The sequence below is a fragment of the Trichosurus vulpecula genome, chromosome 3, assembly GCF_011100635.1.
Source record: "Trichosurus vulpecula isolate mTriVul1 chromosome 3, mTriVul1.pri, whole genome shotgun sequence".
In the NCBI taxonomy this organism is placed as follows: domain Eukaryota; kingdom Metazoa; phylum Chordata; class Mammalia; order Diprotodontia; family Phalangeridae; genus Trichosurus; species Trichosurus vulpecula.
This window is the reverse complement of record NC_050575.1, coordinates 334,250,888-334,275,133: the sequence shown is the minus strand read 5'-3', so window position 1 is coordinate 334,275,133 and position 24,246 is coordinate 334,250,888. Positions and strand designations below refer to the sequence as shown.

The 24,246-nt window shown below is 36.4% G+C and overlaps 1 protein-coding gene across 1 annotated transcript in view; it reads right to left on the bottom strand.

Moving 5' to 3' along the window:
• Positions 1 to 24,246, bottom strand: part of PNPT1 (polyribonucleotide nucleotidyltransferase 1) — a 44,484-nt gene that overhangs the window by 6,421 nt on the left and 13,817 nt on the right. Inside the window, exons 8-25 of the mRNA XM_036751755.1 lie at positions 23,912 to 24,025; positions 20,854 to 21,040; positions 19,845 to 19,896; positions 17,802 to 17,859; positions 15,626 to 15,722; positions 15,208 to 15,310; positions 14,455 to 14,525; positions 10,239 to 10,275; positions 9,726 to 9,792; positions 9,295 to 9,384; positions 8,387 to 8,440; positions 6,795 to 6,904; positions 6,333 to 6,404; positions 6,177 to 6,240; positions 1,932 to 2,015; positions 1,350 to 1,433; positions 266 to 372; positions 125 to 180 (exon numbers count right to left, since the gene is read on the bottom strand). Coding sequence (XP_036607650.1) covers positions 125 to 180; positions 266 to 372; positions 1,350 to 1,433; positions 1,932 to 2,015; positions 6,177 to 6,240; positions 6,333 to 6,404; positions 6,795 to 6,904; positions 8,387 to 8,440; positions 9,295 to 9,384; positions 9,726 to 9,792; positions 10,239 to 10,275; positions 14,455 to 14,525; positions 15,208 to 15,310; positions 15,626 to 15,722; positions 17,802 to 17,859; positions 19,845 to 19,896; positions 20,854 to 21,040; positions 23,912 to 24,025 — 1,507 coding nt within the window. The remainder of the gene's footprint in view (positions 1 to 124; positions 181 to 265; positions 373 to 1,349; positions 1,434 to 1,931; positions 2,016 to 6,176; positions 6,241 to 6,332; positions 6,405 to 6,794; positions 6,905 to 8,386; positions 8,441 to 9,294; positions 9,385 to 9,725; positions 9,793 to 10,238; positions 10,276 to 14,454; positions 14,526 to 15,207; positions 15,311 to 15,625; positions 15,723 to 17,801; positions 17,860 to 19,844; positions 19,897 to 20,853; positions 21,041 to 23,911; positions 24,026 to 24,246) is intronic.

Sequence of the window (24,246 nt, the reverse complement as noted above, 5' to 3'; positions counted from 1 at the left end):
GCACACATAGATATGTACATCTATGTACATATGCACATATTGTCTAATATATGTAGAATACCATACTATAATTAAAGTAATTTGAAAACCACCATTTTGCAATAATATTACCAGAGTGACTTACCTAATTTCAGTAATTGTGGCAGTATAAACTGCTCCAAACTCTAACTGATGCTCTTGCTGCAAAAATAAACCATAAAGATCAGATTCACAAAGTGAACAAATATAAAGTATATAAAATAAATAATAAAAGATGTAGTCTTACATCATCTTTGCAGATTTCAGTAATGAATTCTCTTGCTTCATTCATAGCACTAGGTGTTGGTGCAAATACTGAAAATGTCTCTTCGTCCACCTGACTAACAGTTACCCCTTTCATAAAAAGATGAAAAATTTAACACTTTAAAATAATATTGAATTTTTTTTTAAAAAAAGCATAATTTAATTGTCTATGCCAGTAAGTGCCAGTCTGCTAAACAGAGGAGGGCAGCAGAAATCCAAAAGGAGTTAGGCATAGTTGGGGCTGTAAAGAATATTAGGTGAGAGAAAAGGAAGCAGGTGGGTGGCAAGCTATCAGTCAGTAACAATCAATAATCATTCATTAAATGTTTATTATTTTTAAACCTTTAATTTCACTCTCCTACTGAATGATTGAAGAACTTTCCTTTCCCTCTTGTTTCTCTCTCCCTCTTGCCCACAAAGTGGCGAAAAGTTTGGAGAGTGGACGTGATCTGTTTAGTCCTTAGAGCCCTTATTTTAGTAGCTCTTTTCCTCAAATTCTTTCTTTCCATACTTATATACAGGTTAAAGGAATCTCAGGTAGGTGGCAAATTGTAACACATTAAATATAAATAATCTTGTAGATCAAAGCTTCAAGTATATTATTTACATGTATATCTTCTCAAATATATTCTTGTTAAATAGGATAACTTAAAATAATCTTTAAATGTGGGAAAAAAGCAAATTTAATGTCACAGTGAAAATAACAGTTATATTTAATAGTAAAAGGAGAACTCCACGGTGGTAGAATAATTATATCACTTGTTAATATTCCTCTTTCCTCCCTTCCTTTCCTTACCCTCCCCCTGTCCCCAACAACCAAAACCTAAAACTTCCAAAGGATTGTCCACTAAATTGAATGGTAGAAGTTCAACATCTTTGGAAATAGTCCTGAAGTCTATTATGGATGATTCAGCATTTATTACTTTGGGATACTTCATTATTATAATGAAAAACATACAGCCAAGAAAACTATTTCACATGCCACTTCTCTATTCTTTCATTTTCAAAACAGAACAGCGATTTTATTATACTCCAATAACATTTAAAGCAGAAAACAAGTATCTCACCTGTTTTGGCCTGAAGTTTTTTTAAGTTATATCCACCTGGTCCAACAAACTTTGTTCTTTTTGATAAAGGCACCTGAACTGTTTCTAAAATGCAGAACAAATACAAAATACAAAAATTCCAAAGGCACAGAAAACTATAGGACATCTAGGTCATTTAGGTTATATTTCATTTTACTGCAAAGATAGGTACAAAAAAGTTTAAATATAAAATCAGAAAAATGTTTTATTTATTGTTTTCCTGAACAAATTATTTCTTAGGCCTTATAGTTTAAGTCATAGAACTGGAAAGGTTCTAATCTACTTTGGTGGAAATAGTTCTAATACAGACAGTATGCCAAAGAATTCACTGAACCTTTGTATATTCATGTAAAAAATTTTCTTAAAATTCAAGGATACCATCAAATTTTATATTACCTAAAATGAAGGGTAAAATATTTTCATTAAAAAATTCTTTTTCAATCTTTCAATTCGGTGAAGTTTTGTATAATGGCAAAAATATTTTCAAAGTAAAAATTATTCAGAATGTTTAACATGCTAATATTAACAGTAAAAAATGAAATTAATATAATTTTTGTATATTACCTACAACTGGTCCATTTTCCTTTCTACTTTCTCGAGGTTTTGAAATTGTTTTGTTCATAATCTGTAATATTTCTCTCTTTGCCACTAAAGAGGAAAAATAAAATATTATTGAAAAGATGGGTGCAACTTCCCACTGATACATTATTATGTACAGGATAAAGTCAAAATTACTCATGTCTACCATAATTTGGCCTCTATTTCTTTGGTAACATGATAGAGTGGGCATCAAACCTGATTTGAAGCCAGTATGACCCAGGTTCAAGTCCTGTTTCTGACACAAACTGGCTGTGTGACACCAAGTCACTTAACCTCTCAGTGTTAAAGGTGCTTACACACATTGGTAAGTAGGTGTTTCCTCATATGGGAGTTCCCAATGATCAATGAAATTACAGGTTTAGGCCTCATCCCTATCCCCTATTTCTTAACTTAAAACTTTTAAAATTAATTTTTAATTTTTTTCAATCAGCAAAAAAAAGAAAAAAAAAACAACACATTCTCTCCCTCCCACTTCCCCCTCTTCCATGTTGAGAAAGAAAAAATAAAAGGCCTGTTACATTTATAGTCAAGCAAACCAAATTTCCACAATGGCCAAATTTTTAAAAAAAGGTTCATTCTGCTATAAATATATTTGTACAATCTTAGAGTTTGTTTTGCTTACGAGTAATCTCTCTGCTAATGTACTCTCCTCTTTATTCCTCCTTCTCCCTTCTGTTTCCATGTTGAGTAACTTACTTATTTCTGTATACCACTCTGTGTGTGTGTACTTCTCTTTTTTGACCAATTCAGATGGGAGTGAGGTTCAAGTGTTAAGCCACTCCTACTCCTTCCTCCTTGTTTGTCTAGACTTCTGCTTGAGCTCCCAGATGATGAGATAATTTCTCCTAACTTTCCTTTTGTCCCCTCCCTTTCCATTCTTCTTTTAAAATCTTCAAAACATTAACAAAAACACTCCTAGGCTTTCTGTTTAATCAGATTTTCTCTATGACTCCTGATGATGACAGGATTTAAAGGGGACACATGTATCATCTCCCCATATTAGAATGTAAGCATGTTATATTTGTTTATTCCTTTATCATTGTTCCGTTGTGTTTACCTTTGTGTATTTCCCTTAACTCTTGTGTTTGAACTTCAGTGTGTCTATGCAGCTTTTTGGTCTTTTCATCAGGAAAGCTTAACAGTTCTCTATTTCACTAAAGGTCTATTTTTCTCCTATAGGATTATAATCAACTAGTAATTTTATTCTTGGTCATAAGCCTAATAGCTGTTGCCTTCCGGAATACTGTGTTCCAAGCTCTCCACTTCTTTATGGTTGTAGCTGCTAAAACAAGTATGATGCTGACTATGGCTCCTCATTATTTGAATTCTTTCTTTCTGGATGCAGGTAGTAATTTTTCTTTGACTTGGGAATCTCTTGATTTTGACTATAATGATGTTGGGAGTTATTTTTTTCCCAGGAGGTGACCAGTGGATTCTTCTATTTCTGTTTTGCCCTCTGGTTCTAAGAGCTCTCGGCAGTTTTCTTTGATAATTTCTTGAAATATGATGGCTAGACTCTTGTTTTGGTCATGGTTTTCAAGTAGACCAATAATCTAAAATGATCTCTCTTCAATCTGTTTTCCAAGTCAGGTTTTTGCTGTGAGATACTTTACATTTTCTTCTATTTTTTTTTTTTTTTTTAGTTTTCTGATTTGAGTTTGTTGCTGAGGCAAGGTATTGTACCTCTTTTGACAAGTTGTTAATTACATTTCCAATTTTTTTTGTAGCTCTTGTTTCTTTTAAAACATTTTCTTCTAGCACTCGAATTTCATTTACAAAAATATACTTTCTGAACTCCTGCCTTATCTCTTCCAAGAATTCTACTTGAAACTTGTACTCAAGCTGAATTTTTCACTGAGGCTTTGTGGATGTTTTGGAGTCATACTCTTCTGGGTTTGTTGCTTTTTATGATGAGATTCATATTTGCTTGCTTGTTCTTCTAGCCTACTTTCTTACTGATTTGTTAGGGTCAAGCTCTGGGCACTTCTGGAGGAAGACCTAAACCTGAGTAGTGAGTGATAAAGTTTCAGTTGGTTCCAGCACCCAACACAAGTTTAGAACCTTCTATGCTGGATCTAGGACCTTTTCTTGTCCTGGGACACAGATTTTTCCTGAACTGGAATTCTTCATGTGTTTCCTGGCCAGAAACCCTCCCCAGTGTCCATAGATTTCACTGTCTGCCTAGACTGCTTTTAGGCTGGAAAAATAAGTCATGATTTCTTTGTCAATTTCCTGATGGGGATTCAATCTGGTATATTTTCTAAATCTGTTTGGGGGACCTGGGGGCTGGGAGAAGTTTGCTGAACTTTATCGTGGCTCCACTATCTCCTAATTTTTTAACGTCCATCATTCCAACATGCGACTTTTGCTTTGGACGAAGTGGTCCAGTTCACTTTCCCTCCAAACTCCATGCGCCTGTAAAGCTTTCTTCATTTGTATTTTTTTTTTTTTCTGTTTAAATCTTATCTTCTTCAGACCATCCCTCCTTGGAAGGTCTGTATACTATATATAGTATCTATTAATCTATCTATCTAGGCATATACTGCCTGAATCATGCCCAGCCTATAACACCCCTCATTTTATAGATGAGGTGGCTTGTCTAAGACATATGGGCAGTTAGAAGCAGAGATGGAAATAAAGATCCCTTCTGCTTCCAATCCAGTTCTCTTCATGCTTCACGAGTGTCTCAGGGTTCAAGGATCAAATAAGGCAATGTGTTCTGCAAACTCTGGCACTATCTCCTTTTTGAAATCACTTTGAATTATTTTGTATTCACTTACTAGTGTCTCTGCTAAAATTTCTTTACCCAGAACGGAAGCTCTTTGAGTACAGGTTGCAGGGACTGTTTTCATCTTTGTATTTCCCAAATCTAGAACAGTACCTGCCAAGAGTAGTTGCTTCATGATTTCTTGTGAACTGATGAACTCCTGCCTTATCTCTTCCAAGAATTCTACTTGAAACTTGTACTCAAGCTGAATTTTTCACTGAGGCTTTGTGGATGTTTTGGAGTCATACTCTTCTGGGTTTGTTGCTTTTTATGATGAGATTCATATTTGCTTGCTTGTTCTTCTAGCCTACTTTCTTACTGATTTGTTAGGGTCAAGCTCTGGGCACTTCTGGAGGAAGACCTAAACCTGAGTAGTGAGTGATAAAGTTTCAGTTGGTTCCAGCACCCAACACAAGTTTAGAACCTTCTATGCTGGATCTAGGACCTTTTCTCAAAAATTATTTAAAATGAAAGCATTAGACTGATATTTCAGGAAGTTATCATCACAGGAAATCAAGTATTCCCTTAGCTTATTTCCAACCATAATAATAGCTAACATTTATACTGCAATTTATAGTTTGCAAAGTACTTTTCAAATATTATCTTGTTTGATTCTCTCAACAACCCTAGCAGGTGGGTGCTGTTATCCCCATTTTACAAATAAGGCTAAATAGGCTTGTCCAGGGACACAAAGCTGGTAAGTATCTGAGGCCAGGTTTGAACTCAGGTCTTCCTGACTCCAGGTCCAGCGTACTTATCTACTGCAGCATTGAACAAACTATCCAATCTGGGTCTCAGGCAACTGGCTGAAAAGGGTTACAGTGGGATCTGGTTATGTTGTATTGCTTGCCATTCTTATGCAGGATATCTATGCTTTGGTTGGTATCTGACATATAAATTTCTAAAAGACAGTACTGGGAAAAATGACATACAGATGGTTCTTGCTTTCCACAAGTGGACTGTTCCCACAGACTTATATGCAAGGCAATTTTTATGTAATGTGGAACAGGGCAAAGGTCTTCTCTCTCAGGACTGGGGGTATCAAGCCATGCCCCCTGATCCAGTGGCAGAGCAATCTCTCTGTGAGCCTGCTCTGCTGCTTTAATTTGGAGAGTTTTTTTGCGGGGTTATAGTGTGGGTGGGAGGCTTCGGAGCAGAAAGAGAGCACAGTAATGTACAGTAAAATTAACACAGGGATTTTTTTTTCTGAATGTGAATATATTCCAAAATTCTACAGGTAAAGTTGAATTTGTATAATGTGAATTTACATAAGGCGAGAACTGTCTCTAACTCAAAAATTATTTAAAATGAAAGCATTAAGTAAATACAGGCAAGAATTCCTCTGACAAGAGTTTGCTTATTAAAACTGCAATATATTTTCTAATAGTTAACTCAAAACTGAAGAACAGATTATATAAAGAGAGTTATGGATACCATTTTACCTGTAGCTTGTTGAATTGCCTCCATTACAATTTTTATTGGTATTCCTGGTAATTTGATATCAGCCTGAAAGAAGTCAGAAATTTTATATGCATATTGAATCAAATGACATCTATCACTTTGCTAAAATGTTTCCAAAATTAATTTTTAAATAATACCTGTAATGCAGTTATTCCCTTATTTGTTCCAGCCATTTTGAAATCCATGTCACCATTATAATCTTCAATTCCCTTAAAAAATTTAAAAAGTTATATTTTGAAACAAAAGTCATAGAATATTCATAAAAGTTTCAAAGAACAGTTTTGGATGTGTCCTCTGAGAATGTGCCTCTTTCACCTTTCCTTTATTAGCTGTTGTGTCCAATGCTTAGGCATTGTGAACCTTTAAACTCCAAATATTTTCACATAATAAACATGTTTTCACTCTAAAAATTACATTCTCCTCTCAAATTTGTTACTGGTAACTTATTACTTGTTTATGAGTATATTGTGAGAAGTTATACTATTAATTTATGCTATAAAATTTTAGTATAATTTTTAAAAATATAAGTCTTCTAAATAAGTGCTTCTGTAATTTCTCACCAATAGCACTAAATATTTTTAAAAACTTTGTATACTTGCCAGGATATCTGTCAACAAACGATAATCTTCAATTTCGCCTTCTTTCTCAGCACTGTTTTTGGCAATCAGTCCTATTGCTACACCTGCAACAGCAGATGAAATCGGGACTCCTATAATTAAAAAGGGAATTCATAAATATGTATGTGTATCTATAAACACACAGTGATTCCATGAAAACACAGTATTAGGTGAAACAAGGTTTCAGAGGAATAGTTAGTGCACGTGTGGGATTAGAATGGGAATGGGTGGACCTGTGATTTCATTAAGGAAACCTCTAACAATGCAGATCAGCACTAGCTCTGAAACTTAAAGTCTTATGGGCTTGCATGGCACACTTTGAGAGGTTAAGTGCCTAGCCCAGCAGTCACTAGTTGCACATGTGTCAGAAGCAGGACTGGATCTCAGGTCTTTCTGATTCCATGGCCATCTCTCTATCCATTATACCACACTTGCTTTCTCCCCCTCTGTTTCTATCAATGCAAAATATTAAGGAGTTTCTTTTAAACCAGGGAGTTCTTTACCTGGGGAACATGAATCTTCCTCCCCTATTATAATAAATGCATTTTAATAGAATTAAGTTTCCTTTACAACCCCATGTATTTAGTGAGTTTAAAAACAGTATTCTGAAGAGGGGCCTATGGGCTTCTTCAAATGGTCAAAAGGGTTCGTGACATAAAAGCTAAGAACCCCTGTTTTAAACTGTTCAGGAAAATTAGGGTAAATAAATGGTGAAACATGCCTATATATTATACACCATCTAGGAAAATATATACTGTTACCATGTTGTTTATTCTTTATCACATGTGTGTATTATTTGTAACGTGATTTGAGTTTTTTGTTGTTCAGTCATTTTCAGTTGTAGTTTATTCTACGCTCTGTAGATATACACATATGGGAAATATATATATAAACATATACACACAAATAAAAGAGAGAAATACAGGTTATATATCCCATCTCTGTATATACACATATACTTATACATACACATTTGAAAGTACAGATACACATATACACAGTAAGGCATAGTAGATAGTGGCCATAGGCTGGCCACTAATCAGGAAGACCTGAGTTAAATTCCATCTCTGAGACATTCTAAGACCATAATGTTACAGAAGAAGAGCTTATCTGTATTTGCAGAGGAAGTTCTTCACCTGAAACTATCTACAATGATGAAATCACAAGTACAGTGAGAAAAAATGATAAGTTATCAATAAGTAGCTATTAAACCTCTACTATGCACTGTACTAGGAAATACTGATGCAAATATAAAAAAATCAAAGAGCTTACATTTCATTAGAAAAGACAAAATGTATACACACACACACATTCTCTCCTGAATCTGGAGTAAACTATTCAACTGCATTAAAAATAATAGACACATATTCAAATAGGATTGTATACTTTTCACTTTAATAAAGCAAGCACTGAATGATACACTAAGAAAAAAAAATTCTTAAAGTTCTCCAGTAGTGAGTACCTTATCAAAATTATTCATTTTACAGCCCAATTTAAGAGAAACCATATATTATTTTTTTCATTACAGTAATTAAAAAATGCCAGACACTATATTAGAACCACAATTTTTTTACCTGCATCCATTAGTGCTAAACTTCCACCACATGCAGAAGCCATAGAAGAAGAACCTGCAGAAAGAAAAATTTAAGATAAAAATTTATAAAAACAAGAACATTCATTTTAATTAAAAAATTTGTCATAATATTTATTGTCTACGGTTTTTTAAAATTTGGAAACAAACCAAACACAATCCTAACCCTTCCCAATAAGGCTGACTTTTCTAGCTTTGAAGTGTAACAAGAATTAAAATGATTGTCAGAATCATCAGGGAGGTCTGAAGCCTCAACCTATGCCCCAGGCTCTACTTAAGAACTAGTAATATTTTTGAGGCTCTATTATCCCAAGAGTAGTAAACATCCTGCTCCAGCCCACCCACCACGCTGTGTAATAAAGAGGGAAGAAAGCAAACAGACTTTCTTATTTTCTTATTTTGAGACTACCACTTCTAATTTCAGTTTGTTGAAATATAGGCCCCCTAAACAGAAGAATCATCTTGTTTTACTAAAATTTCCTAGAGTTATTTTATTTTTGGCACTGGCCTTTGTCAGATCCTTCCTACTTCACTAATCTTTATGTATTCTCACCACCCCTATTCGGACAAGACACCTCCCCAGCCTTAGTTAAATACCAATCCCACCCTTTTTAAGTCCACTGCCCTGGGACTCTCTAAGGCTGCAGGGATGCTGATTGATTACAACATGAACAACCACTAAAGGACACAATTTATACATTTCTCTAGGCATTACTTGCAGAGAAGGATTAGAGTGAATACTTATTTAAATCTTACCAACAAAAACTTTTATCTTGCCAGGGGAATAGAAACAGTATACCCAGCAGAAAGGAAGATAACTTTTGAAAAGGTAGACTCTTATGAGATAAACTCAGTCTTTTACACTAAGAAAAAAAAAAAAGATCAGAATACCATTTGACTCCAGAACTTCAGAAGTAACTCTTATTGTGAAAGGAAAATCTTTGGGAATAACTGGATACAAAGATTTTTCAGCAAGTGCACCTAAAATACAGAATATAAAACATTAAGAATAGAGCGTGCTTGCAACTAGGAAATAAGATACACAGGCAATGGAGCATAGAAATTTATCTTGCCCTACAAGAAAGGAAGGGAAAAGGGGATGAGAGGGGAGGGGGGTGATAGAGGGGAAGGCTGACTGGAGAATGGAGCAACCAGAATATATGCCATCTTGGAGTGGGCGGGAGGGTAGAAATGGGGAGAAAATTTGTAATTCAAACTCTTATGAAAATCAATGCTGAAAACTAAATATATTAAACAAATTAAAAAAAAAGAATAGAGCATGCTTAAGGTATTTTTGGAAATAACACATATAGTTTTCTCACCATGTCCAAGTTCTCTTCTATTCACACCAGTGACTTTGCCAGTTTCATTAGTTGCATAAGGAGGAAACTTTAAAAAAGAAAACAAGCACACAAAACTAAGAAATTCCTATGATATAATTGAATACTTGTATACTTTTCACTTTACTAAAGCAAGCACTGAATGATACACTAAGAAAAAAAAATTCATAGAGTTCTCCAGTACTGAGTACCTAAGTCTTTTTGCTATTGGTCTACTGAATAATAACCTAATATTTAAGTGTCTCCTAGGATGAGCTTACTATAAAGGTGAAATGTTTTGTCAGTCCAGATATTTTAAATAACCACACATCCCAATTCTTTAAGGTAGGAACTGATCTTCCTTCCTAAACCAATGTCTAAGGAACACTGTATCTGTTATTCAGATCTCCAATCTTGTTGGAGTAAAATAAGCAGTTTTAGATTACAACACTATTATCATCCTCTTTATATTTCTGATGTATACAATAAGACTTTAGCACTAAAGAATTGCCTTACCTCATAATGAAGCATGAAATTTTTCTCTTTTATTCCACTAAAAATTAAAAAAACAAAACAAAACAGTCTTAAATCATGAAATGTGAATACACTTGTTTCAGCATGTTATCCCTAGCCTCCTCAATCCTACCCATCAAGGTCCCACTCTAGATCTACCCACCCCTTCCACAGTGTTCTCTGGAAAATTTGCTCCACTTTCACCTTAAACCTTTTCCCTTCTTACTCCCTACATCTTCTGACTCTCATTGAGACCTGGCTCCCCATGATGATACAGCTTCTCTGGCCACCCCTTTCTAGCACTGGCTGTACTTCTACTCATACCCGGACACTCGCTAGTCCCAACTTAACCCCTTGCTTCCCAGTGCTACTTCCAGACCCTCTTCTACCACCATCACTTAGTAACCTCTCCTCCCTTGAGATTTTTTTCAATATCACCCTATGAAGCTTCTAGTCGTTGTTATTTAAAGGGTTCAGTGCCTGGCTAATAGTCTTTTTTTCTTTCTTCTCATACTAGGTGACTTCAACATACATATGACACTCCCTCAACCACCCTATCTTTCCAATTCCTCAATGCACTCATTACCCAAGTATTTTACTTCCATAGTCATGAACTCTGACATACTCTGCCAAGCCCCAAGTTTGGATTATTCCAACTATCTGTGGCCTTTGCTCCTAGCTCAGTGCTCCTGAATGGAGCTGAAGAAAAGCACAGTATTATGCTGACTGGGTAAACTACAAATTTATGTTTTATAATTGAAACTGGGCCCTCACTGGGCCAGGAAATCCTTTTAACTTCTCCCTAACAGACTGACTACACTACCACTCACCACAGTGGATGTTTTCAAACTTTCCTCCTTCAAACCTCTCAGTGCTTCCTTTCTTCCTCAGAGGGTGCAGAGGGAAGAGAACAAGCATTTATACAGTGCCTACTACATGCCAGGCACTGTACTAAGCGCTTTACAAGTATTATCTCATTTGATTCTCACAGCAACCCTGTGAGGTAGGTGCTATTATTATCCCTGTTTTACAGATGAGGAAACTGGGGCAAACAGAAGCTAAGTGACTTGTCTAGCATCGCACAGCTAGTAAGTGTCTGAGGGCAAATTTGAACTCAGATCTTCCTATCTCCAGGTCCAGTGCTCTATCCAATGTGCCTTCTAGATGCCTCAATATGACACCCCTCAGATGCTGCCTCCCATTATCCCTTCCTGTCTCTTTTACCTCTGTCTCACATAAAAGTCCTGGGCCAAGGCAAACCCTGCTATAGGCACAAGAGATCGAATTCCATTTTCATCTTCTCCAACAGAATGCTCCCTCCCACCCCCATCATCCCTACTCCTTCACTAATCTTCAATCTCTTCTTGTTTCCTACTACTCATGTGTCCTCCATCCTCAAAATCCCCTAGCTGATAGGTCTATCCTCACTTGCTATTTTCCTATATCCCTTTTCCTTTCTGTGGCTAAACTCCTTGATAAAGGTACCTACAACTGGTGCCATGACTTCCTTCTCAGTTTTGTCTGAAGTCTTTGTAATCTGGCTTCTGATCTCATCATTCAATTGAAACTGTTCTCTCTAAAGTTATCAATGATCTCTTAAATGCTAAATCTAATGCCCTTTATTTCATCCTTATCCTTGCTGACCCCTTTACTGCTTCCATCACAGTTGATCACCCTCTATTCTTTGATCCTCTATTTGCTCTAGGCTTTCATGAAACTGCTCTCTCCTGCTTCTCCTCTTACCTGCTTGACCATTCCTTAGTCTCCTTTGCTGGATATTTGTCTCTTTAGTGTGGGTAACCCCCAAATCTCTGTCCTGCATTCTTTTCTCTTCATGGATTCAACTGTCATCTTTATGCAGATGATTCTCAGATCTATTTGTCCAGTCTCAACCTATCTCCTGATCTTCACTCTCGTATCCCCAACTTCTACTGACATCTTGAGCTGGATATTCCATAAATATCTTAAACTCAACATGCCCCAAACTGAATTTTCTTTTCCCCACAACCTTCGCCTCTTCCTAACTTTACTGTTACTGTCAAGGGTACGACCATCCTCCTAATCACTCAGGCTTGAACCCTTGATGTCATCCTTGATTCCTTCCTTACTCTTTCTCACCATTCACATCCAATCAGTGGCAAAATTCTGTTGATTCAAACTTCCTAACTTTTCTCCTATAGGCCCCTTTTCTCCTTTGACACTGCCACCATCCTGGTGTAGGCCCTCATTATCTCATGCATGCACCACTTCAGCAGGCTGCTGCTTGGTCTCCCTGCCTCAAGTATTCGCCACCCCAGTGTAGCTTTTACTCAGCTGTCAAAGTGATCTTCCTAAAACACAAGTTACTCCCCCATTCAGTAAACTTTAGTGGTGCCCCATCACCTCCAGGATCAAATATAAAATCCTGTTTGTCTTTTAAAGCCCTTCATAACCTTGCCCCCTTCTGCCTTTTAAGTCTTCTTATACCTTACTCCCCCAGTTCACCCCCCCGTTCCCCCGCCCCATACATCTCTATGACGCTGGCTTCCTTGTTATTCCTCCCAAGATATTCTATCTCCTAATTCCAGGCATTTTCACTGGCTGTCCCCCATGCCTGGGATTCTTTCCTTAGTCATCTTTGTCTCCTGGCTTCCTTTAAGTCCCAGCTAAAATCCCACCTTCTACAAGAAGCCTTTCCCAATTCCTCTTCATGCTAGTGCCTTCCTTCTGTAGATTACCTCCAATTTATACTGCATATATTTTGTTTGCACATAGTTGTTTGCATGTTTTCTTCCTCAATAGACAGTAAGCTCATCAAGGGCATAGACTGCATTTTGCCTTTCTCTTAGCACAGTGACCGGCATACAGTAGACACTTAATAAATCCTTTGCCTGACTGACTGGGCATGACCTGGATAATGAATGAGCAAGAGGACTGAGAAGTAGCTAGAAAGACCCATGAAAACCAGGAGAAAGCTCTGTCCAAACAACAACAACAACAACAAAACCCACAGAGAGAGCATCCAGGAAGACAGGATAGTGAGCACTGTCTAACACTGCAGAGAGATTAAAGGATGAGGACTGAGAAAAGTCCATTAGATGTAGTAATTAGCAGATAACTGGCAATTCTGTGAGAAGTTTCAGTTGAATAATGAGGTTGGAAGCCAGATTACAGAAGGTTTAGAAGAGAATTAGAGGAGAGGAAATGGAGACAAAGATGGAAGATTTTCAAGGAGTTTGGCTGGGAAAAGTCTAAGTGATATATAATGATAGCTAGTAGAGATGGTGGGATCGAGTGAGAATCTATTAGGAGGGGAGACCTGGGCAAGTCTGTAGGCAGCAGGGAAGGGAACCAGTCACTAGAGAGATACTGAAGATTAGAGAGAGGGGATAATAGTGGGGGCAATCTGCTTGAGAAAATGGGATCAAAGGACACATTAGGAGGATTTAGCCTTGTTGAGGAAGAAAGTCACCTCTTCATCACACACTAATAGAAGAATAGTGGAGGATGATACATAGGGGTTATGACATGAGGAATATCAAAGAGGGGGAACCCAGAGCAAATAGACTCAATTTTCTTGGTAAAGTATGAGATGAGAACCTCAGCAGAGAGGGTGAATGGAAGGATGTGAGGATTGAAGAGAGATGAGAACTTTGGAACAACTATTATGAAGAATGGAACAGAAAATCAATCAGGAAGGAGTAATAGGATTATCTTTCTATACTGAGGACCCAGATGAAATTAGATAACATAAATTTGTAGTGCTCTAGTCAGAAGAGTTATGACTTTCTGCAGTTCCATTCAACAGCATCCACGAAGGAGTGGAAGAGATGGATGGCAGGAACAATACAGGGTTGGGAATGTGACAAAGCCAAGGAGGTAACAGGACAAGCGAACAAGGGATCTGACAGTAGAGGGTAGCGCAGAGTGTCCACTAAATGGTCAAGACTAGGAATGAAGGAAAGGGTAGACAGAGCAGGAATAATGGTCTGATAAAATACTGATGGGTGGAGGAACCAGAGCTCAAGGTGAGGATGAGGAAAAGCAATGTATGGGGAGAGAAGGAAAGATAGGCAATTATGACTGTTATCAAACAGAGAACTTAAATACAGAAATTAATTTTAAAATAATGTCTTTTATATCAAGAGCGCCGTTGAATAATGATGTACCTCTCTGCTGAGATACTTCATTGTTATATGGGAACAATACAAAGCAATGCCTCTCCCATTCTCCAACTTACCTAATAGCTGTTGTAATAGGATCAGACTTCATACTGGATTCTAAAGAATCAAATGTAACTGTACAAAGTACCTAAAAAAAAACCACATGATTCTAGTATTGATATACTAAGTATATAGAATAAAAAAATTTGAGAAGCACAGTAAGCAACTTACAAGACACATTCTATAAGTAATTCTGTATAAAATCTACCTCTACCACATGTGCATTTAATAATGAAATTGCTAATACATTCAAGAAATATTAATTGAGCTTTCTATGTTAAGGTACTATTTTAGTTTTAGGGGGAGAAGAAGGGTGGAAGACAAAAACGAATGCAATCCTTCAAAACTATAAGTTGCACAGCAGGGCAACTGCATTGAGAGACAGCTTCCTCTCTGGGAGTTGCCTATATCAATGAAGTCATCCGAGCTGGTGTCCTCCCATCAAAAAAAAAACAAAACAAAAACCAAAACATCACCACCACCACCATAGAGTATTAGAGGTGGAATTAAGGTTTCTCAGAGATTATCTAGTTTAATCCCCTTGTTTTACAGGTGACCCAGAAAGGCAAAATGACTTGTTCAAAGTCACATGGCTATTAAGTAGAAGGGATGAAATTTTCTGACTCTCAGCTCAGGGCTCCCCAAACCAGATTTATGCGATAAATGCCAATGGACAGACAAAAGAAGATCGAGGTAACTGCTATGATGTATTTCTGCTTGAATAAAGCAATCATAAACCAGAAAATAGCTGTGGTGATTTGCAATATTACCTGTGTTTGGCCCCTCTGAAACAGTGCTGATCCATGAAGGGTACTGAACATGTCCACTTCACAACTAATATCCCTGAGTGATGTCAAATCTCGTCCATCACATCTATGACAATGAACAATAAATATGAAGTATAAAGCACATGAAAGTAGGAAAAAGCCACATTCATACAAGATGTCATTCTCCCTCTCTCTCTGCCTATCATGCTCTCCTTCAGCAGGTATATAATAATAATATTAATAACACCCATCACTTATATAGTACTTTAAGGTTTGCAAAGCAACCTTGTAACCTTATAGCCTTATAACAACCCTGGGAGGTAGGTGCTATTACCATTCACATTTTACAGAAGAGGAAAAGTTCAGCTATAGAGATACTATAAATAAATATATTTTATTTTCAGGAAAAGGATATATTTACCTTCTATATTCATTCAAGACAATACTTCTAAAAACTTCTTTTGAAACAACATTGAAGGATTCTATTATTTCAAATGGATCAGCCTCTGGAAATTTTTCTACAGGTGAAAGACAAATCAGAAGAAAAGATCTATTCAGAAGGCTGTGTTTCTGTAGGTAGATCATCTGTCAAAATAGGACTGTATTTTCCCAACTCAGACAGTACGCTCTGAACGTGAAGTCGCTGCGCCAATCTCTTTTCAGTTTTATTTAACATCATTTCCCCTCTATTGTACTGTCCATGAGACCAGACTGTTCACACCCTGTGCATTTCTGTACCATAACCACACCCGTACCTAGAATATAAACGTGAATCACAAAGTGCTAAATGTTTTAGGTCCCGTTTGCGTTATTATGTATTGGTTCCTGGGAACTTGCACACTTTTAAGCTGAATAATGCTATTTTAGGGCTGCTGATGCGGTGCTACTTATCAATAAATTCCACTTAGTCAGATTATGAAAAGGTATTACTAGTCACATCAAAAGTAGTCAGCCGTACTTCTTTGTCTCAGTAACTTTATCTTAACCTGTAAATTAGGGAATCAATGAGTTCCCTTTGTGCTAATATTACTAAATGCTCACTGACTGAAAATAACAAAAAAACAAGTGCAAAGTTTTTTTATAATATTCCCTAAATGCTCATTTGTTCTAGTATAATAAAGTGACAAAAGTGATCCTATAAAAACTTCCAAATATTATTTATTCGCAATACTCTAAGAAATAATTTCCAAAGTTATGCTTTATCCTGAGATTTTCAGCTTTTATGTTGAATTTGGGTAAAGATCTTAGATGCTATAAGTAAAATAGAGCTAGAATAAAAGATATTTTTAAATGTTCCTCTATCCCTAAGGTGTCATAGAAAAGTTGTTTTTACACACACACACACACACACACACACTCAGATTTCTTACATAAGGTAAAATATGCAATAACTTTATTCAAAATAATTTTACTCTCTTATTAATTTTTAAGCCACACACAAGACCTACCGAAACAGGATCCTAAGGATTTTTCCTTTTTTTTTTTTGAAAGGCAATCAGGGTTAAATGACTTGCCCAGGGTCGCACAGCTAATAAGTGTCTGAGGTCACATTTGAACTCAGGTCCTCCAGGGCTGATACTCTATCTACTACACCACCTAGCTGCCCCCTAAGAATTTTTCAATAGCAATTATAGGTGATAGCCTCAATTCTTATAGGATAAAAATTATTCTAACAACTATTCTGCTTTTAAAAAGAGCAAATAAATCAAACCACGGGATATTTGTCTATTTGGAAGAAATTAAATATTTTATGCTGAGTTTAATTTGTGTTCAAGTGGTACAACAGATTTTTACATTAAATGCACAATTTAGATTCCAGGGAGCAAACATTCTGTATAATTCAAATTTGTACTTCATTCCATATTTGTTAAGTACCTTCTATAAACAGGCATAGATGAGAGATAGGCAAATGAGAAACAATTCTTACTCCAAATGTGTTTGCAATTTAGTGGGAGTGAAAAAGTATTTACATAAGTAAGTATAATACAACTCTGAATATCGTTAAGATATTAAGGGGGAAGTACCTCAGTATTCCAAGAGAAGAAAGTACAAATTATAAGCAGCATGCTGAGCAGTTTAGTTTGGCTGGAAAGTGCAACCAAAGGGAAATAATGTAAGATCAGGCTGAAAAGATAGCCTGAAGCCAGACTGGGGGGTGCCTTGAAAGCCAGGCCTAGAGTTTAGGTTTTATCTGATATGATTTTTTAAAAATGGAACAGCATTGTAAAGATAAGCCTTAGGAAGATTCACTTGGGATTCATAGTGGGAAGCAAGATATAAGGGAAGAAACGTCAGAAGGCTACTGCCATGAGAGGTAAAGAGGGCCTAAATTACAGTGGTGATGGAGGGAGAGAACACAAGCATTATTATGAAGCTATTATTAAAAAAAAAAAAAAGATTGACTGGATATGTGGGACAAAGGAAAGTGCCCAAGAAAACAACTGTAAATAAACCTGGAATTTCCAAACTGTGAAATACAGAATTATCCACCTAGGGACTAGACCTTTGGGCAAATAAAGATTAACAATGGTCAAATAATTATAAAATTTCATTGTTACCAAAATAAATTAAAAACATTAATAAAAAGAGCAGAGTACCTTTTAGTAGTTCCTCAACATCTAATCTTATCTTGTTAATAGCATCATCTCTGGAAACCTAAAAGAAGTTATAGTTGTAAATATGAACTATTATTACTAGTAGTATAACAGAAATATTTTTACGTTGCTACACAACTATGACCAAATTGTGAAGTGTGCATAGAATTCTGGGATTCTATAATGTGAATCTTTTTTCAAAGATTAGTAGCTGACAAAGAAAAACAAAATCTTCCTTGTGACACTCATTCAGATGCATTTACACATACCCACATATTAACAAATGTAGAAATGGGATGAGGGACATAAAGAAAAAAGAAAGTTCCAAGGCAAAATATGGACTTTCAATAAAACAGAGGACTTTCAAGCTTTCTCAGTGAAAAGACCAGAGCTGAACAGAAAATCTGACTTTCAAACACAAGAATCAAGAGAAGCATGAAAAGGTAAACAAGAAAGGGAAATCATAAGAGACTTACTAAAGTTGAACTGTTCTGTTTACATTCCTACATAGAAAGATGATGTGTATGATTCATGAGACCTCAATATCATAGTAGATGAAAGGAATATGCATATATATATGTATACATATATATACATGTGTGTCTATGTATGTATAAATGTAGGTATACACACACACACACATACACACAGACACAAAGGGCACAGGGTGAGTTGAAGATGAAGGGATGATATCTAAAAAAATAAAATCAATTTAAGGGATAAGAGAGGAATATATTGAGAGAGGAAGAAAGGGAGAGATAGAATAGAGTAAATTATCTCGCATAAAAGTGGCAAGAAAAAGTAGTTCTGTAGGAAGGGAAGAGGGGGCAGGTGAGGGGGGAATGAGTAAATCTTGCTCTCATCGGATTTGACCTGGGGAGGGAATACCATACATACTCAATTGGGTATATTACCCCACAGGAAAGAAGGAGGAAGAAGATAAAAAAGGGGGGATGATAGAAGGGAGGGTGGATGGGGGGAGGAGGTGATCAAAAACAAACACTTTCGAAAAGGGACAGGGTCAAGGGAGAAAATTCAATAAAGGGGGATAGGTTAGGAAGGAGCAAAACACAGTTAATCTTTCACAACATGAGTACTGTGGAAGGGTTTTACATAATGATATGCATGTGGCCTATGTTGAATTGCTTGCCTTCTTAGGGAGGGTGGGTAGGGAGGGAAGAGGGGAAAGATTTTGGAACTCAAAAGTTTTAAAAATAGATGTTCAAAAACAACAACAATAAAAAAGTTTTTTCCATGCAACTAGGAAATAAGATACACAGGCAATGGGGCATAGAAATTTATCTTGCCCTACAAGAGAAGAAGGGAAAGGGGGATGGGAGGGGAGTGGGGTGACAGATGGGAGGGTTGACTGGGGAATGGGGCAACCAGAATATATGCCATCTTGGAGTGGGGGGAGGGTAGACACGGGGAAAAAATTTGTAATTCAAACTTTTGTGAAAGTCAATGCTGAAAACTAAATACATTAAATAAATTAGAAAAAAAAAAAGAAAAAAGAAAGTTTCAAGATATTTCAATCAATCAATCAATCAAGAAAATTAAGTAGCTAGTGTGTGCCAGCATTGGGGATACAAAAAAGGGCAAAGATAGTCCCTCCTGTCAAGGAGTTTATAATCTAATGGGGTAGACAACATGCAAACAAATATATACAAAGCAAGGTACACACAGGATAACTAGGAGAAAATTAACAGATCGAAGGCACTGGGATCAAAATGGCTCCAGTAAAGGATAGGATTTTGGTAGTGACTTAGTAGAGCACCTGGCACACAGTGGTGCTTGCTTAATAAAAGCTGATTGACTGACTAACTTAAAGAAAGCCAGAGAGGTCAGGGCATGGGGGACAGCCAGAGAAAATGCCTCAAGCATTAAACATTTTACACATGCGCACACACACATACACACACACACACACGTTTCATGAAAATAGATGCAAAATTCTCAAACATTAAGTAAAATATGCTATACATATAGAAGGTACTTAACAAGAATACAAATAGTACTCTTAGGAGATATTTCAAGTATACTTACTTTGTCATGGTTAAAATCTGTAAAAACAGCATAGATCCTTTCCATGGCATGTCTGTTTTAAGGACAAAAATCATGTAAGGTGTATGATTTGTAAACATCACTTGTTTATTTCATATATATATGTAAAAGTCACTTCTCAAATACTTATTCAGCCTTAAAGGAAATGTGAACTGCCGTCATACTTGGACTGCAAGGGCAGAAGGAATAAATATAAAATTGATGAATTTGAAAAAATAAATGTCCTTTAAAGAGAGAACAAGAACATGGCATTTAAACTAATACGAGCAGGCTTGGGATTATGACAGCTGCCACTTATGGAGCACTTTTAAGTTTTATAAAATGCTTTACATTCATTGCCTTAGTTGGACTGTCACTTTAAGCTGTTCTTCAGTGAGTGACCTCATGTAAAATAAAACAAATGAATCTGGTGAGTTGTTACAATCTAGTTCTTAGTCTAGTGTTTGTTTATAGTTACACTTTGTATCTGGCTGCAAATGGCTGAATAACAATGTATCTTACTAAGTTGGCCAAATCAACCTCTATGATAGATTTCTTTCATAGGGTTTATATGCATGAAAAGCATCACTAACATAAACATCTGTTTTTTAATTCAGTTAAATTCAGTTCACGCTTATTAAGCACCTACTATGTTTAAGGCACAACAGATCTGCATTCCCCTGCTAATTAAAGGCAGTTCATAGGGCAAGTCACTTAACCCTTTCTGCCTGTTTCCTCATCTGTAAAATGAACTACAGAAGGAAATGGCAAATCGCTCCAGTATCTTTACCAAGAAGACCCCAAATGGGGCCACAAAGAGTTGGACACGACTGAAACAAGTGAACGACAACAACGAATTTATAACAATGACTATTAGGACAGAATAGTGCTAGTTAAGGATTAAGACTGCATAAATATAACTATAGTTTCTACAGAAAGTTTTTTTTTTCTAAGAAGGAGATAAATCTGGTACTCATTCCACAATCTGTATAGTATGACTGGATGTACTTACTTATTGACAAATTTCACCATCTCTGGTGGTGCAGAAAATAGCTTCTGAGGAGTCCTCTTAGCACTACCACCCTCTCTCATCAATTTCTGTATCCCCTGGATTATCTGTTGGGTGTGCTTCACCCCGAGTTTGATGGCATGACAAAAATCCTGCTGTAACACATTCTCTGCAGCCGCTTCCAACATCACTATTAAAATAAAAAACAGGGAGCCAATTTCCATCAAATCCATTACTACTGTCACTTACTTTTAAAATCACCATAATCAACATTACATTACAACATTACAGTTCTTGAGCCATGACCTAACATAAATTCAATATAAAACAATTGCATTTGGTTCCAAACACTATAGCCACTTTTCTAATTCCTTTCCTTAACCAAAGTCAAAATAGTTTCAATTGTTAAATGATTAGCAAAGTGTGGATGAACCATGGGGTCCTCACATTTGAATTAAATTCCAAATGAGGATATCCTATAAATTTCCCAGAAAATGAAACCAAAGAGGAAATTAAAGAAGGTCTACATAAGGTAAAGTTCAGTATAAATATCTTAAAAGATATTTAATTTGAACTGCTCACTAGGTTGTAGATTTTTGCATATGTGCTGCATAGGAACAGAGAAGCTTAATCTCACTCTAGGTAGGCTTTTATCATATCGACCTTCTCTACTACCAATTTTTAAAAATTACATGTTTTTTTCCCTGCCTTTAAACAAAGCCCCAAACAAAAAACGCCACAAAATAAAATACTGAATCTTGGAAAAGGGAGATTTATGTATATCATTAGATATAGACTGATTTTAATGCAAGTGGTCTACTTAGAGTTAATGTGAATTAACTCTAGGACTCACCCTATTTACTTCTGACCACTCTCTCTTGTCAATTTTCTCTGTTGCTAGTCCTTTTCTTCCAGTTAGCAAGGAAAAGCTTTAACCCTCCTTTCAGTAACAGTCAAGGAGGGTGGGATTGCTGAATCTTTTATTCTTCCTTTTCAATCTCAGAAGATCAATAGAAAGGGAGAGCTGGGAATTATGTCAGACAAATGACTAAAATGTCTTCATCCTCTGACCCAGAGATTGACTGGTAGTCATATGACTAAGCAATTCAAAGATAATAGAAAGGTACCACATATACTAAAAATATTTATAGCAGCCCTTTCTGAAGTAGCAAAGAATCTGAAAGAAAGTATATGTCCATCTGTTGGGAAATGTCTAAAGCTGTGGTGAATGAATGTAATGGAATATTACTGTGCTATAAGAAATGACAAAAATGCAGAATACAGAGAAGCATGGGAAGACTTAGATAAAGTGAGGGAAAGGGAAATAAGCAGAACCAAGAAGACTATACACAAAGACTGAAAAGTAAAACAAAGAACAGCCAAACTAAATCAAAATGTTGTGTAATTGTAATAACCAAGCTTGATGCTGAATTTACTTCCCTTCATTCTTTTCAGAAATGTGGGGGCTATACATGTGGAACACTGAGTATACTGTCAGGCAGTTTTGTTAATCTGATTTGGTATCTCCTCTATCCCTCTTTTATTCTATGTTCTAAGGAATGACTCTCTGGGAAACAGAAAGGAAAAGGATCTATTCAGAAGTGAAAGTAATGTAAAAACAAAGGATATTACTAAAAATTTTAGAAAAGAAAGGAATAGCAGCCTGGATCACTACCAATGGGAATTTATGGACTGCCAATTATGAAGGAAAGACTCAGGAGCATTTTATTCCCCTAGTGTATAGCTAAGAGGAGGACATTAAACCACGATGTAGATGTTGAATTTGGGACAAATGGGGGACAATTTTATCATCTCTACATACTAGAGTACATTTATATGACAAAAGCATTAGTTCTGAGGACTGAAGGTTGCAAAATCGATTTCAGATTGTGAAAGATCAAAAGCCAACATTTTATACATGTACCTGTCCAAGAATAATCTCTACAAAATCTCTACATGGTCACCTAGCCTTTCCTTGAAGATCTTTAGTAAGAAGGGACCCAATGTGCCCCTCCCCAAGGCAATTTATTCTACTTTGGCATAAACCTAATTGTTACTAAGTTTTTTTTTCCTTATATTGAGCCTAAATTTATCTTTGCAACATCTAGTCATTGTTCATAGTTTTGCTATCTGGTTTTTTTTTTTTTTTTGCTTTTCGGCAGGGCAGTTGGGGTTAAGTGACTTGCCCAAGGTCACACAGCTAGTACGTGTGTCAGGTGTCTGAGGCCGGATTTGAACTCAGGTCCTCCTGACTCCAGGGCCGGTGCTCTACTGACTGCGCCACCTAGCTGCCTGCTATCTGGTTTTGATTCTTCTTCCACATAATGCCCTTTCAAATATCTGAAAGCAGCTATTATATTCCATTCAACCTACCCTATAATCTAATCTAAACATGACCTCCCAGGATAAGGTGATCACTGGAAATCTTGTCACACTATTTAACTCAACCTTGGATACTCAGCACCTTCCAATTCCCTCAGCCTTCTCTCCCCTCTGGAAGTCCTTGGTGTCCTCCCTCTCCCCCCTCTGCTGTACCCCCCCCCCCCACTCCTTTCTAGCTTCCTTCTGTGCGCTGTCTTCCTGAGGGCAGGGATTCTTTCTTTTTCTTATTTGCATCCCTAGTGCTTTGCACAGTAGGCCTGGCACATAGTAGGTGCTAACAAATATTTACTGAATTGAAGTACCTTCAAACAGCATCTATGTAGCATAATCTTGTGGCCCATTTATCATCCTGGCTTCCTCCAGTTTACCAATGTCTTTCCTATATTGGCACCCAGGTGACTCAAGACCAATTCATTCCTCATCTTTCTGATTAAGTTTCCTTATACCCGACCATCTTTTTTGTCAAATCCAATCATAAAAAGTTGGAGAGAATGAAATAGACAAATAAATACTATTACATTTACAAAGCAATTTAATAACAAATTGTTGCTTTCTAGGCTCTAAAAATAATTTTACAAATAATTCCCAGAAAGTTTTTAATAACTAAGCACAAAATGTACACTTATTTAGATTTAAAACTGTGAACTTATAAGAAAATGCCATATTCCAAACTACTTACCAATTCGACTGCTAGGTGCTCCAGCGACTACTAAATTTAAAGTACTACAGGACATTTCTTTTCGAGTTGGGTTAACAATATATTCTCCATCAATTATTCCTATTCGTACTGCACCTAAAAAGGACTTCAATTATTAATCATATTTGAAAACTCAAAATCACTGATATAAAAATATTTTACCTGTTATTTTCTGAAAACAAAACAAAACAAAACGAACCCCCCCCCCCAAAAAAAAACATAGCAATTATCCATACTTTTAACTTCTGGAAGTTTTTCTTATAAGTATTATCATAATGAAACTCTACATATGCATTGTATTATTCTGAGTCTGTATG